Genomic DNA, 12,151 nt, shown 5'->3' on the forward strand with positions numbered 1-12,151 from the left:
TGTAGCTCTTGCTTTAGTATCTTCACTTGTAGCTATCATTCACTGGACCGTGTTCTGCTGCCAGCAAGCACTCCGGATATTGCCAGCTGTCCTTGATCCGTCTTCTCTGCGGCTGCAACACCTTCAGCTAAGTGTACAGACATTGTTGTGTACCTGATTATTTTCTGACTGGATCTGAGGTGGCCACGGTTCCCTCCATATACTGAGTAGGGCACCGGTGGCCGTGCCCCTTCCACTATTGTAGGGGTTACAGTGGTCATCAGTCTTAGGCACGTGGGCATGCCTCCTTCCGCCATTTGGATCCGGGCATGTGCTTTAGCAGCATAGGGAGAGCTTTGAGGGTCTGACAGGGGTCACCCTTTATCCTCCCTAGTTTGGGTCCGGTCAGTAGCTCTTTTACTGTGTATACTATTGTTGCTCACATACAGCCGTGACACAATGGTCCAAAAGTCTCTCTATGTTGCTGGCATCAGTGTCTTATTCACTTATTGACAAATTAAATAAATTACACACCCAGGCAGATATGTAAATGATTACATGTGTAGCCCGATTAGAAACTGAATTTTGCTACAAGAGGGCATAAAAGAGCTTCCCAGCTGCCTTTTAAAAAGTAGTTGCAGTGTACCTATTGGCAAGACATTGTCGATTGCTAGACATGCTTCTACAATGCACTTAAAGACGTTTGAGAGGGGGTACATCATTGAACTGAGAGAAGCCTGATGTTCTCAACAATTTGCCTGCCATCTAGGCCGTTCTGATCTAGCTGTTAGGTATTGGGAGCAGTGGTTTTCTGAGGGCATGCACAAATGGTGAACAGACTCAGAACAGCCCAGACCGACCACCAATTGATCCACCGATCCGCACAAGCTGCTCTCACATTTTCGATACAGAAGCTGTATGCCTCCATGTCTTATATCTTATCTTGTATCCAGGATAGAGGTGGCCCAACAGCGTGCTAGAGCCTCCTTTTAATTGTCGTTTACCCAATAAACGTATCCTTTCATTGTAATATCATAATCACTTAAATATATGTTTATAAATATAAAGTTTCATTCTATTCCAAAAACTCCTTTTTATTTTGTTTCTTTTTTGTCAGTGAGTGTATATTGTATATTTCAGTGACTCATCTGATTAATCTTTGAAAATAAGACAATGCAAATCCGTTAAGCAGTTAAAGCGGTCATACAAAGGCAATAACTGACACACATACGCAGTTGTGCATGTATTGTCAATATATTGCTACTGCTGCTGCCGCAGCTGCTGTAGCGGTGTCTGATGATACTATTACCCCTACATAGTCACACATCTCCTGCCTAATCTATCAGGTTCAATACTGTACTGCTCCTGCTATGTTTACTGCTGTCACTACTGCTACCCTTACACAACCTCACAACTCCTATCTGTCAGTTTCCATCCTGTACTGCTGCAACTACTACTGGGGCTACTGCAACCCCTACACATTTTCATACCTTCTGCCTTGTCCGTTAGGGGCGGGGGTACTACATATATCTCTTTATGGAGACTGCCTTAATCGGCTTGAGGAGGCCTATAGGCCATGCATGCTCCTCTGGTATTCTTGGAAGAAGTTATGAAAATTAGCTCTTAGCAAACTCTGATGGCATCTGAGGCAGAGCTTGCCAACAGGTCATTTGCAAACCTTTTATCTATAAACTATGATGTTCAGCAATCTATGCAATGTACGGTATAATATTTTAAGTTACTTTTGCGTTACCATATTTCTTTTTAAAATGCCCTTCAATTATTATGTCTATTTATCTATTTCATATTGTGTAAAGGAAATATCTTTGCAATCATGTTTTTTTTTTTTTCCCTCTTGTTGCTTTTTATAATTCTAGGTTATTTGAAACATTGCAGTCACTGTTTTGGTCAATTTTTGGACTCATCAATCTTCATGTTACAAATGTAGAACCTGATCATAAATTCACAGAATTTGTTGGTGCAACCATGTTTGGAACCTACAATGTAATCTCCCTGGTCGTTCTTCTTAACATGCTAATTGCCATGATGAACAACTCCTACCAACTCATTGCTGTAAGATACATTTTGTAACATTTGTCGACTTTCAGTAGGTATTCGTTAAATAGGATGAATGAATAAAAAATAATAAATAATCTTTAATTTCCCCAGAGTCAATGCTGTTTCAACACTGCTTTGATCTCTACTGCTCTCCTCTTCCTTATCTCAAGCATGACACAGATGAAATGGATGGAAATGCTGGCTTCACCAATGACCGGCTTAGGCGGGTCGCTTAATTTTAACTGCCTGTGTGGGCAGAGTAGACAGTGGACTCTGCCTTGTAAATTTAAGTTTTATAAAAAAAAATCAAAATAAAGTTTATAACAAAGCCAATCATAATGGCAAAAAAAAAGCAGGTCATAAAATACAAAGATTTCCAAAGTGATTATCAATCAAAAAAATCTATATCAAACAATCATGGATATATTTTGGTGAAATAGAGACCATTAAAGAAATCTGTAAGATCAGTCTGCTATCAAAGACAAAGGTATCTCCATATTCCTATACCTTAACAAAAACAGCACATAAGCTAAAGTCATGTGTAGTCACATCAGAAAGTATCAACAGGACTTCACGAACTGTATTAGGAAAACAATAAAACAATAAGGAAGACCCTAATAGGGTCCTCTCGAAAATATGAGGCTATCTGACCTAAGATACATTGATCTAACTTAAGTGTAAAATTCTCATATTCTCCCCTACTACGTAGGATTAGTACCTTTATTTGATTCAACTCGTTAGTACATAAAAGTGCTTAGCAAGATTTAGGACAGTGGAACCAATAATGTGAAAAAGAGAAACCTAAAACTCTTTCTTATATTCTTCATCTGCTGAATGTGATGGGGAATGACACTTAAAGGGAGTCTGTCACCACATTTGAGCCTATTAGACAGATCCAATAGCGTTATATGTGCCACCCAGAAGTTTAAAACGGTACCTTTGTTGCATATACCGGAGTCTTGTTTCAGCCAAAAATGAACTTTGTAGGTTCTGTAAATGCGCCCTCTCAAGTGCCCAGGGCGGCGTCTCAATCTTCCGAGCCCAAGACCGGACCTCCCCAACGGCTCATAACCCCGCCCTCCGTGTGCCTCTGCCCGCCCGTTTACGCTCCTCCTCTCTGCTGCGGCGCAGTGGAAAAGGAGAGAGGAGGAGCGTAAACGAGCGGGCAGAGGCACACGGAGGGCGGGGTTATGAGCCGTTGGGGAGGTCCGGTCTTGGGCTCGGAAGATTGAGACGCCGCCCTGGGCACTTGAGAGGGCGCATTTACAGAACCTACAAAGTTCATTTTTGGCTGAAATAAGACTCCGGTATATGCAACAAAGGTACAGTTTTAAACCTCTGTGTGGCACATATAACGCTATTGGATCTGTCTAATAGGCTCAAATGTGGTGACAGACTCCCTTTAAAAAATTCAGCTCACTCTGCACAAGCTCTTGCGCATAGTTGGGCCCTGCAAAGGCCTGGAAAATATTCAGGGATTTTGGGCATCAATTTTTTGGAGATTCATACCAACTAGAGATGAGCGAATCAAAGCTGATGAAGTGGAATTCAATCCGAATTTCAGGAATTATTCGATTCGCACCGAATCCGAATTTCCTCATGCTTCGTGGTAACGAATCGCATTGTTTCCTAAAATGGCTGCTGCACATGTTAGGACATGGAGCAAGGAACACTGGGAACGAGGGATCACTCACAATGCCATGTATGCAGCCAATCAGCAGCCAGCCCTGTGATGTCACAGCCCTATAAATAGCCTCAGCCATCTTGGATTCAGCCATTTTCCAGTGTGCTTAGTGCAGGGAGAGACGTCAGCAGGCGCTAGAGACAGTGCTAGGAAAGACTTGAAAACATATTTTGCTCAATTGAAGTTCAGGGAAAGAGCATTAGAAGTGTAGGGAAAAGATAGGGAGGAATTATTACACAGCATTGAAGCAGAACAGGGTTCAATAGGGGAGTTTACAGCCTGGGTAATAGGAACAATCCTATTACACCTTGCTGCACTGACTGCGGATCCAAATTGCCATTATACTGCTGCTCATTTCAGGTTTGCAATACCTCTGTAATTCCAGCAAACCATTCTTGTTATTAGCCCTTGTGCGGTCCAGTTATATATATGTTCAAAAGCCTTTTTTTCGTGTATTAGCGGGGGAGGGGCTTATTAGCCGTTGTGTGTTGAAGTGAGAAAATTACAGCCCTTTTTGGTGTGTATTAGTAGAAAGAAAAAAAACTTGATTTGCTGTTCACGGCCGCAGTTATATGTTCTAAAGCCTTTTTTTGGGGTGTAGTAGTAGGAAAAAATAAAAAAGGCTTATTAGCCGTTGTGTGGTGAAGTGAGAAAATTAGATACAATAAATGGAATACAGCGGCTCACCCCTATCCCGTATGGATAGGTGCTCACCCTCCGGTCCTACCCTCAGGACCTGAAAGGAATATTAGAACGTATGCAAAAGCGAGGGGGCACACTCAAGAGGGAAACACTGAATGGTTGATAAATGGTATATTTAATATTTTAATACTCTAAAAACAAACCCCTAAAATACATAAAACATACATCAAATTGCATATAGCAACCTACACAGTGCTGTAGGTGCGGTATAGTAGCACAGCAGTGACGTCATCCAAGCGCCCGTTTGAAGTTACAGCCGCACAGCAGTGACGTCACCTAAACGTCCGTCCGGAACCCCAGACGACCAGGTCACGTGGGACGCCACGCTCGGCCGTGTACGGCCACCTGGGAAACCAGCGCTGCGGTTAGGCAGCAAGGAGGGGTGAGACCGGGAGGTTACAAGCGGCGAGAAATTGTAAGTAGCTTGGAGACTATATCTAACGTGCAATACTTGTACGCATCTCTGTACATCTGCAACACCGGACATTGGTATATCATTACCATTACTGCTCCATCGGATTTGGCCATAGTGCGTTCATTATACTATATCATTGCCCCAATTGGTTGCAGGGCTATACCTGCGTATTGGTACTGTACAATCAAGACTGTTGATTTGGACATTTGGTCTTAGCACCATTATTGCAATTGGGACATTGTTTTCTGCGCTACTATACCGCACCTACAGCACTGTGTAGGTTGCTATATGCAATTTGATGTATGTTTTATGTATTTTAGGGGTTTGTTTTTAGAGAAGTGAGAAAATTACTGCACTTTTTGGCGTGTATTAGTGGAAAAAATTACTTTATTTGCCGTTCACGGCCGCAGTTATACGGCATGTTCTAAAGTCTTTTTTTTTTGCGTGTAACAGTGGGGAAAAAGAAAAATAGCTTATTAGCCATTGTGTGGTGAAGTGAGAAAATTATAGCCCTTTTTGGCACGTATTAGTGGCAAAAAAAAGTATTATTTGTCGTTCATGGTCGCAGTTATATGTTCTAAAGCCTTTTTTTGTCTTGTATTAGTGGGGGGGGGGAAAGGGGGCTTATTAGACATTGTGTGGTTAAGTGAGAAAATGACAGGCCTTTTTGGCATGCATTAGTGGCAAAAAAAAAATATTACTTGTCGTTCACAGTCGCAGTTTTATGTTCAAAAGCCTCTTTTTGGCGTGTATTAGTGGGGAAAAAGAAAAAGGGCTTATTAGCCATTGTGTGGTGAAGTAAGAAAATTAAAGCCCTTTTTGGTGTGTATTAGTAGCAAAAAAAAACTTTATTTGCTGTTCACGGCCGCAGTTATATGTTCTAAAGCCTTTTTTTGGCGTGTAGTCGTGGGGAAAAAGAAAAAGGGCTTATTAGCTGTTGTGTAGAGTTGAGCGAACACCTGGATGTTCGGGTTCGAGAAGTTCGGCCGAACTTCCCGGAAATGTTCGGGTTCGGGATCCGAATCCGACCCGAACTTCGTCCCGAACCCGAACCCCATTGAAGTCAATGGGGACCCGAACTTTTGGGCACTAAAAAAGCTGTAAAACAGCCCAGGAAAGAGCTAGAGGGCTGCAAAAGGCAGCAACATGTAGGTAAATCCCCTGCAAACAAATGTGGATAGGGAAATGAATTAAAATTAAAATTAAAAAAATAAAAATGAACCAATATCAATTGGACAGAGGTCCTATAGCAGAGAATCTGGCTTCACGTCAGCAGAGAATCAGTCTCTTCATGCCATAGCAAAGAATCTGGCTTCATGTCAGCAGAGAATCAGTCTCTTCATGCCATAGCAGAGAATCTGGCTTCATGTCAGCGCAGAATCAGTCTTCATGTCATAGCAGAGAATCAGGCTTCACGTCACCCACCACTGGAACAGGCCACTGTCACACATTTAGGCCCCGGCACCCAGACAGAGGAGAGCGGTCCCGTAACAGAGAATCTGGCCTTATGTCAGCGCAGAATCTGTCTTCATGTCATAGCAGAGAATCAAGCTTCACGTCAGCCACCACTGGAACAGGCCACTGTCACACATTTAGGCCCCGGCACCCAGACAGAGGAGAGAGGTCCTGTAACAGAGAATCTGGCCTTATGTCAGCACAGAATCTGTCTTCATGTCATAGCAGAGAATCAGGCATCACGTCACCCACCACTGGAACAGGCCACTGTCACACATTTAGGCCCAGGCACCCAGGCAGAGGAGAGAGGTCCCGTAACAGAGAATCTGGCCTTATGTCAGCACAGAATCTGTCTTAATGTCATAGCAGAGAATCAGGCTTCACGTCACCCACCACTGGAACAGGCCACTGTCACACATTTAGGCCCAGGCACCCAGGCAGAGGAGAGAGGTCCCGTAACAGAGAATCTGGCCTTATGTCAGCGCAGAATCTGTCTTCATGTCATAGCAGAGAATCAGGCATCACGTCACCCACCACTGGAACAGGCCACTGTCACACATTTAGGCCCAGGCACCCAGGCAGAGGAGAGAGGTCCCGTAACAGAGAATCTGGCCTTATGTCAGCGCAGAATCAGTCTTCATGTCATAGCAGAGAATCAAGCTTCACGTCACCCACCACTGGAACAGGCCACTGTCACACATTTAGGCCCCGGCAAACAGACAGAGGAGAGAGGTCCTGTAACAGAGAATCTGGCCTTATGTCAGCACAGAATCTGTCTTCATGTCATAGCAGAGAATCAGGCATCACGTCACCCACCACTGGAACAGGCCACTGTCACACATTTAGGCCCAGGCACCCAGGCAGAGGAGAGAGGTCCCGTAACAGAGAATCTGGCCTTATGTCAGCGCAGAATCTGTATTCATGTCATAGCAGAGAATCAGGCATCACGTCACCCACCACTGGAACAGGCCACTGTCACACATTTAGGCCCAGGCACCCAGGCAGAGGAGAGAGGTCCCGTAACAGAGAATCTGGCCTTATGTCAGCGCAGAATCTGTATTCATGTCATAGCAGAGAATCAGGCTTCACGTCACCCACCACTGGAACAGGCCACTGTCACACATTTAGGCCCCGGCACCCAGACAGAGGAGAGCGGTCCCGTAACAGAGAATCTGGCCTTATGTCAGCGCAGAATCTGTCTTCATGTCATAGCAGAGAATCAGGCTTCACGTCACCCACCACTGGAACAGGCCACTGTCACACATTTAGGCCCCGGCACCCAGACAGAGGAGAGCGGTCCCGTAACAGAGAATCTGGCCTTATGTCAGCGCAGAATCTGTCTTCATGTCATAGCAGAGAATCAGGCTTCACGTCAGCCACCACTGGAACAGGCCACTGTCACACATTTAGGCCCAGGCACCCAGGCAGAGGAGAGAGGTCCCGTAACAGAGAATCTGGCCTTATGTCAGCGCAGAATCTGTATTCATGTCATAGCAGAGAATCAGGCTTCACGTCACCCACCACTGGAACAGGCCACTGTCACACATTTAGGCCCCGGCACCCAGACAGAGGAGAGCGGTCCCGTAACAGAGAATCTGGCCTTATGTCAGCGCAGAATCTGTCTTCATGTCATAGCAGAGAATCAGGCTTCACGTCAGCCACCACTGGAACAGGCCACTGTCACACATTTAGGCCCAGGCACCCAGGCAGAGGAGAGAGGTCCCGTAACAGAGAATCTGGCCTTATGTCAGCGCAGAATCTGTATTCATGTCATAGCAGAGAATCAGGCTTCACGTCACCCACCACTGGAACAGGCCACTGTCACACATTTAGGCCCAGGCACCCAGACAGAGGAGAGTGGTCCCGTAACAGAGAATCTGGCCTTATATCAGCGCAGAATCTGTCTTCATGTCATAGCAGAGAATCAAGCTTCACGTCACCCACCACTGGAACAGGCCACTGTCACACATTTAGGCCCCGGCACCCAGACAGAGGAGAGAGGTCCTGTAACAGAGAATCTGGCCTTATGTCAGCACAGAATCTGTCTTCATGTCATAGCAGAGAATCAGGCTTCACGTCACCCACCACTGGAACAGGCCACTGTCACACATTTAGGCCCAGGCACCCAGGCAGAGGAGAGAGGTCCCGTAACAGAGAATCTGGCCTTATGTCAGCACAGAATCTCTCTTAATGTCATAGCAGAGAATCAGGCTTCACGTCACCCACCACTGGAACAGGCCACTGTCACACATTTAGGCCCAGGCACCCAGGCAGAGGAGAGAGGTCCCGTAACAGAGAATCTGGCCTTATGTCAGCGGAGAATCAGTCTTCATGTCATAGCAGAGAATCAAGCTTCACGTCACCCACCACTGGAACAGGCCACTGTCACACATTTAGGCCCCGGCACCCAGACAGAGGAGAGAGGGCCTGTAACAGAGAATCTGGCCTTATGTCAGCACAGAATCTGTCTTCATGTCATAGCAGAGAATCAGGCTTCACGTCACCCACCACTGGAACAGGCCACTGTCACACATTTAGGCCCAGGCACCCAGGCAGAGGAGAGAGGTCCCGTAACAGAGAATCTGGCCTTATGTCAGCGCAGAATCTGTATTCATGTCATAGCAGAGAATCAGGCTTCACGTCACCCACCACTGGAACAGGCCACTGTCACACATTTAGGCCCAGGCACCCAGAAAGAGGAGAGCGGTCCCGTAACAGAGAATCTGGCCTTATGTCAGCGCAGAATCTGTCTTCATGTCATAGCAGAGAATCAGGCTTCACGTCAGCCACCACTGGAACAGGCCACTGTCACACATTTAGGCCCAGGCACCCAGGCAGAGAAGAGAGGTCCCGTAACAGAGAATCTGGCCTTATGTCAGCGCAGAATCTGTATTCATGTCATAGCAGAGAATTAGGCTTCACGTCACCCACCACTGGAACAGGCCACTGTCACACATTTAGGCCCCGGCACCCAGACAGAGGAGAGCGGTCCCGTAACAGAGAATCTGGCCTTATGTCAGCGCAGAATCTGTCTTCATGTTATAGCAGAGAATCAAGCTTCACGTCACCCACCACTGGAACAGGCCACTGTCACACATTTAGGCCCAGGCACCCAGACAGAGGAGAGAGGTCCTGTAACAGAGAATCTGGTCTTATGTCAGCACAGAATCTGTCTTCATGTCATAGCAGAGAATCAGGCATCACGTCACCCACCACTGGAAAAGGCAACTGTCACACATTTAGGCCCAGGCACCCAGGCAGAGGAGAGAGGTCCCGTAACAGAGAATCTGGCCTTATGTCAGCACAGAATCTGTCTTAATGTCATAGCAGAGAATCAGGCTTCACGTCACCCACCACTGGAACAGGCCACTGTCACACATTTAGGCCCCGGCACCCAGACAGAGGAGAGGTTCATTCAACTTTGGGTTGCCCCACAATATAATGGTAAAATGAAATTAAAAATAGTATTGAATGAGGAAGTGCCCTGGAGTAGAATAATATATTGTTAAGGGGAGGTAGTTAATATCTAATCTGCACAAGGGATGGACAGGTCCTGTGGGATCCATGCCTGGTTCATTTTTATGAACGTCAGCTTGTCCACATTGGCTGTAGACAGGCGGCTGCGTTTGTCTGTAATGACGCCCCCTGCCGTGCTGAATACACGTTCAGACAAAACGCTGGCCGCCGGGCAGGCCAGCACCTCCAAGGCATAAAAGGCTAGCTCTGGCCACGTGGACAATTTGGAGACCCAGAAGTTGAATGGGGCCGAACCATCAGTCAGTACGTGGAGGGGTGTGCACAGGTACTGTTCCACCATATTAGTGAAATGTTGCCTCCTGCTAACACGTTCCGTATTAGGAGGTGGTGCAGTTAGCTGTGGCGTGGTGACAAAACTTTTCCACATCTCTGCCATGCTAACCCTGCCCTCAGAGGAGCTGGCCGTGACACAGCTGCGTTGGCGACCTCTTGCTCCTCCTCTGCCTTCGCCTTGGGCTTCCACTGGTTCCCCTGTGACATTTGGGAATGCTCTCAGTAGCGCGTCTACCAACGTGCGCTTGTACTCGCGCATCTTCCTATCACGCTCCAGTGTAGGAAGTAAGGTGGGCACATTGTCTTTGTACCGGGGATCCAGCAGGGTGGCAACCCAGTAGTCTGCACACGTTAAAATGTGGGCAACTCTGCTGTCGTTGCGCAGGCACTGCAGCATGTAGTCGCTCATGTGTGCCAGGCTGCCCAGAGGTAAGGACAAGCTGTCCTCTGTGGGAGGCGTATCGTCATCGTCCTGTGTTTCCCCCCAGCCACGCACCAGTGATGGGCCCGAGCTGCTTTGGGTGCCACCCCGCTGTGAACATGCTTCATCCTCATCCTCCTCCACCTCCTCCTCATCCTCGTCCTCCTCGTCCTCCAGTAGTGGGCCCTGTCTGGCCACATTTGTACCTGGCCTCTGGTGTTGCAAAAAACCTCCCTCTGAGTCACTTTGAAGAGACTGGCCTGAAAGTGCTAAAAATGACCCCTCTTCCTCCTCTTCCTCCTGGGCCACCTCCTCTTCCATCATCGCCCTAAGTGTTTTCTCAAGGAGACATAGAAGTGGTATTGTAACGCTGATAACGGCGTCATCGCCACTGGCCATGTTGGTGGAGTACTCGAAACAGCGCAACAGGGCACACAGGTCTCGCATGGAGGCCCAGTCATTGGTGGTGAAGTGGGTCTGATCCGCAGTGCGACTGACCCGTGCGTGCTGCAGCTGAAACTCCACTATGGCCTGCTGCTGCTCGCACAGTCTGTCCAGCATATGCAAGGTGGAGTTCCACCTGGTGGGCACGTCGCATATGAGGCGGTGAGCTGGAAGGCCGAAGTTACGCTGTAGCGCAGACAGGCGAGCAGCGGCAGGGTGTGAACGCCGGAAGCGCGAACAAACGGCCCGCACATTATGCAGCAGCTCTGACATGTCGGGGTAGTTGCGAATGAACTTCTGCACCACCAAATTCAGCACATGCGCCAGGCAAGGGATGTGCGTCAAACCGGCTAGTCCCAGAGCTGCAACGAGATTTCGCCCATTATCGCACACCACCAGGCCGGGCTTGAGGCTCACCGGCAGCAACCACTCGTCGGTCTGTTGTTCTATACCCCGCCACAACTCCTGTGCGGTGTGGGGCCTGTCCCCCAAACATATGAGTTTCAGAACGGCCTGCCGACGTTTACCCCGGGCTGTGCTGAAGTTGGTGGTGAAGGTGTGTGGCTGACTGGATGAGCAGGTGGAAGAAGAGGAGGAGGAAGCTGAGTAGGAGGAGGAGGAGACAGGAGGCAAAGAATGTTGCCCTGCGATCCTTGGCGGCGGAAGGACGCGCGCCAAATAGCTCTCCGCCTGGGGCCCAGCCGCCACTACATTTACCCAGTGTGCAGTTAGGGAGATATAGCATCCCTGGCCGTGCTTACTGGTCCACGTATCTGTGGTTAGGTGGACCTTGCCACAGATGGCGTTGCGCAGTGCACACTTGATTTTATCGGACACTTGTTTGTGCAGGGAAGGCACGGCTCTCTTAGAGAAGTAGTGGCGGCTGGGAACAACATACTGTGGGACAGCAAGTGACATGAGCTGTTTGAAGCTGTGTGTGTCCACCAGCCTAAATGACAGCATTTCATAGGCCAGTAGTTTAGAAATGCTGGCATTCAGGGCCAGGGATCGAGGGTGGCTAGGTGAGAATTTACGCTTTCTCTCAAATGTTTGTGAGATGGAGAGTTGAACGCTGCCGTGTGACATGGTTGAGATGCTTGGTGACGCATGTGGTGGTGTTGGTGGTACATCCCATGTTTGCTGGGCGGCAGGTGCCAACGTTCCTCCAGAGGCGGAGGAAGAG

The 12,151-nt window shown here is 47.8% G+C and overlaps 1 protein-coding gene across 1 annotated transcript in view; it reads left to right on the forward strand.

The window, feature by feature from the left end:
• Positions 1 to 12,151, forward strand: part of TRPC4 (transient receptor potential cation channel subfamily C member 4) — a 467,661-nt gene that overhangs the window by 435,282 nt on the left and 20,228 nt on the right. The window contains exon 7 of the mRNA XM_040422436.1: positions 1,857 to 2,052. Coding sequence (XP_040278370.1) covers positions 1,857 to 2,052 — 196 coding nt within the window. The remainder of the gene's footprint in view (positions 1 to 1,856; positions 2,053 to 12,151) is intronic.

Source organism: Bufo bufo, chromosome 3 (assembly GCF_905171765.1).
Source record: "Bufo bufo chromosome 3, aBufBuf1.1, whole genome shotgun sequence".
Taxonomy (NCBI): domain Eukaryota; kingdom Metazoa; phylum Chordata; class Amphibia; order Anura; family Bufonidae; genus Bufo; species Bufo bufo.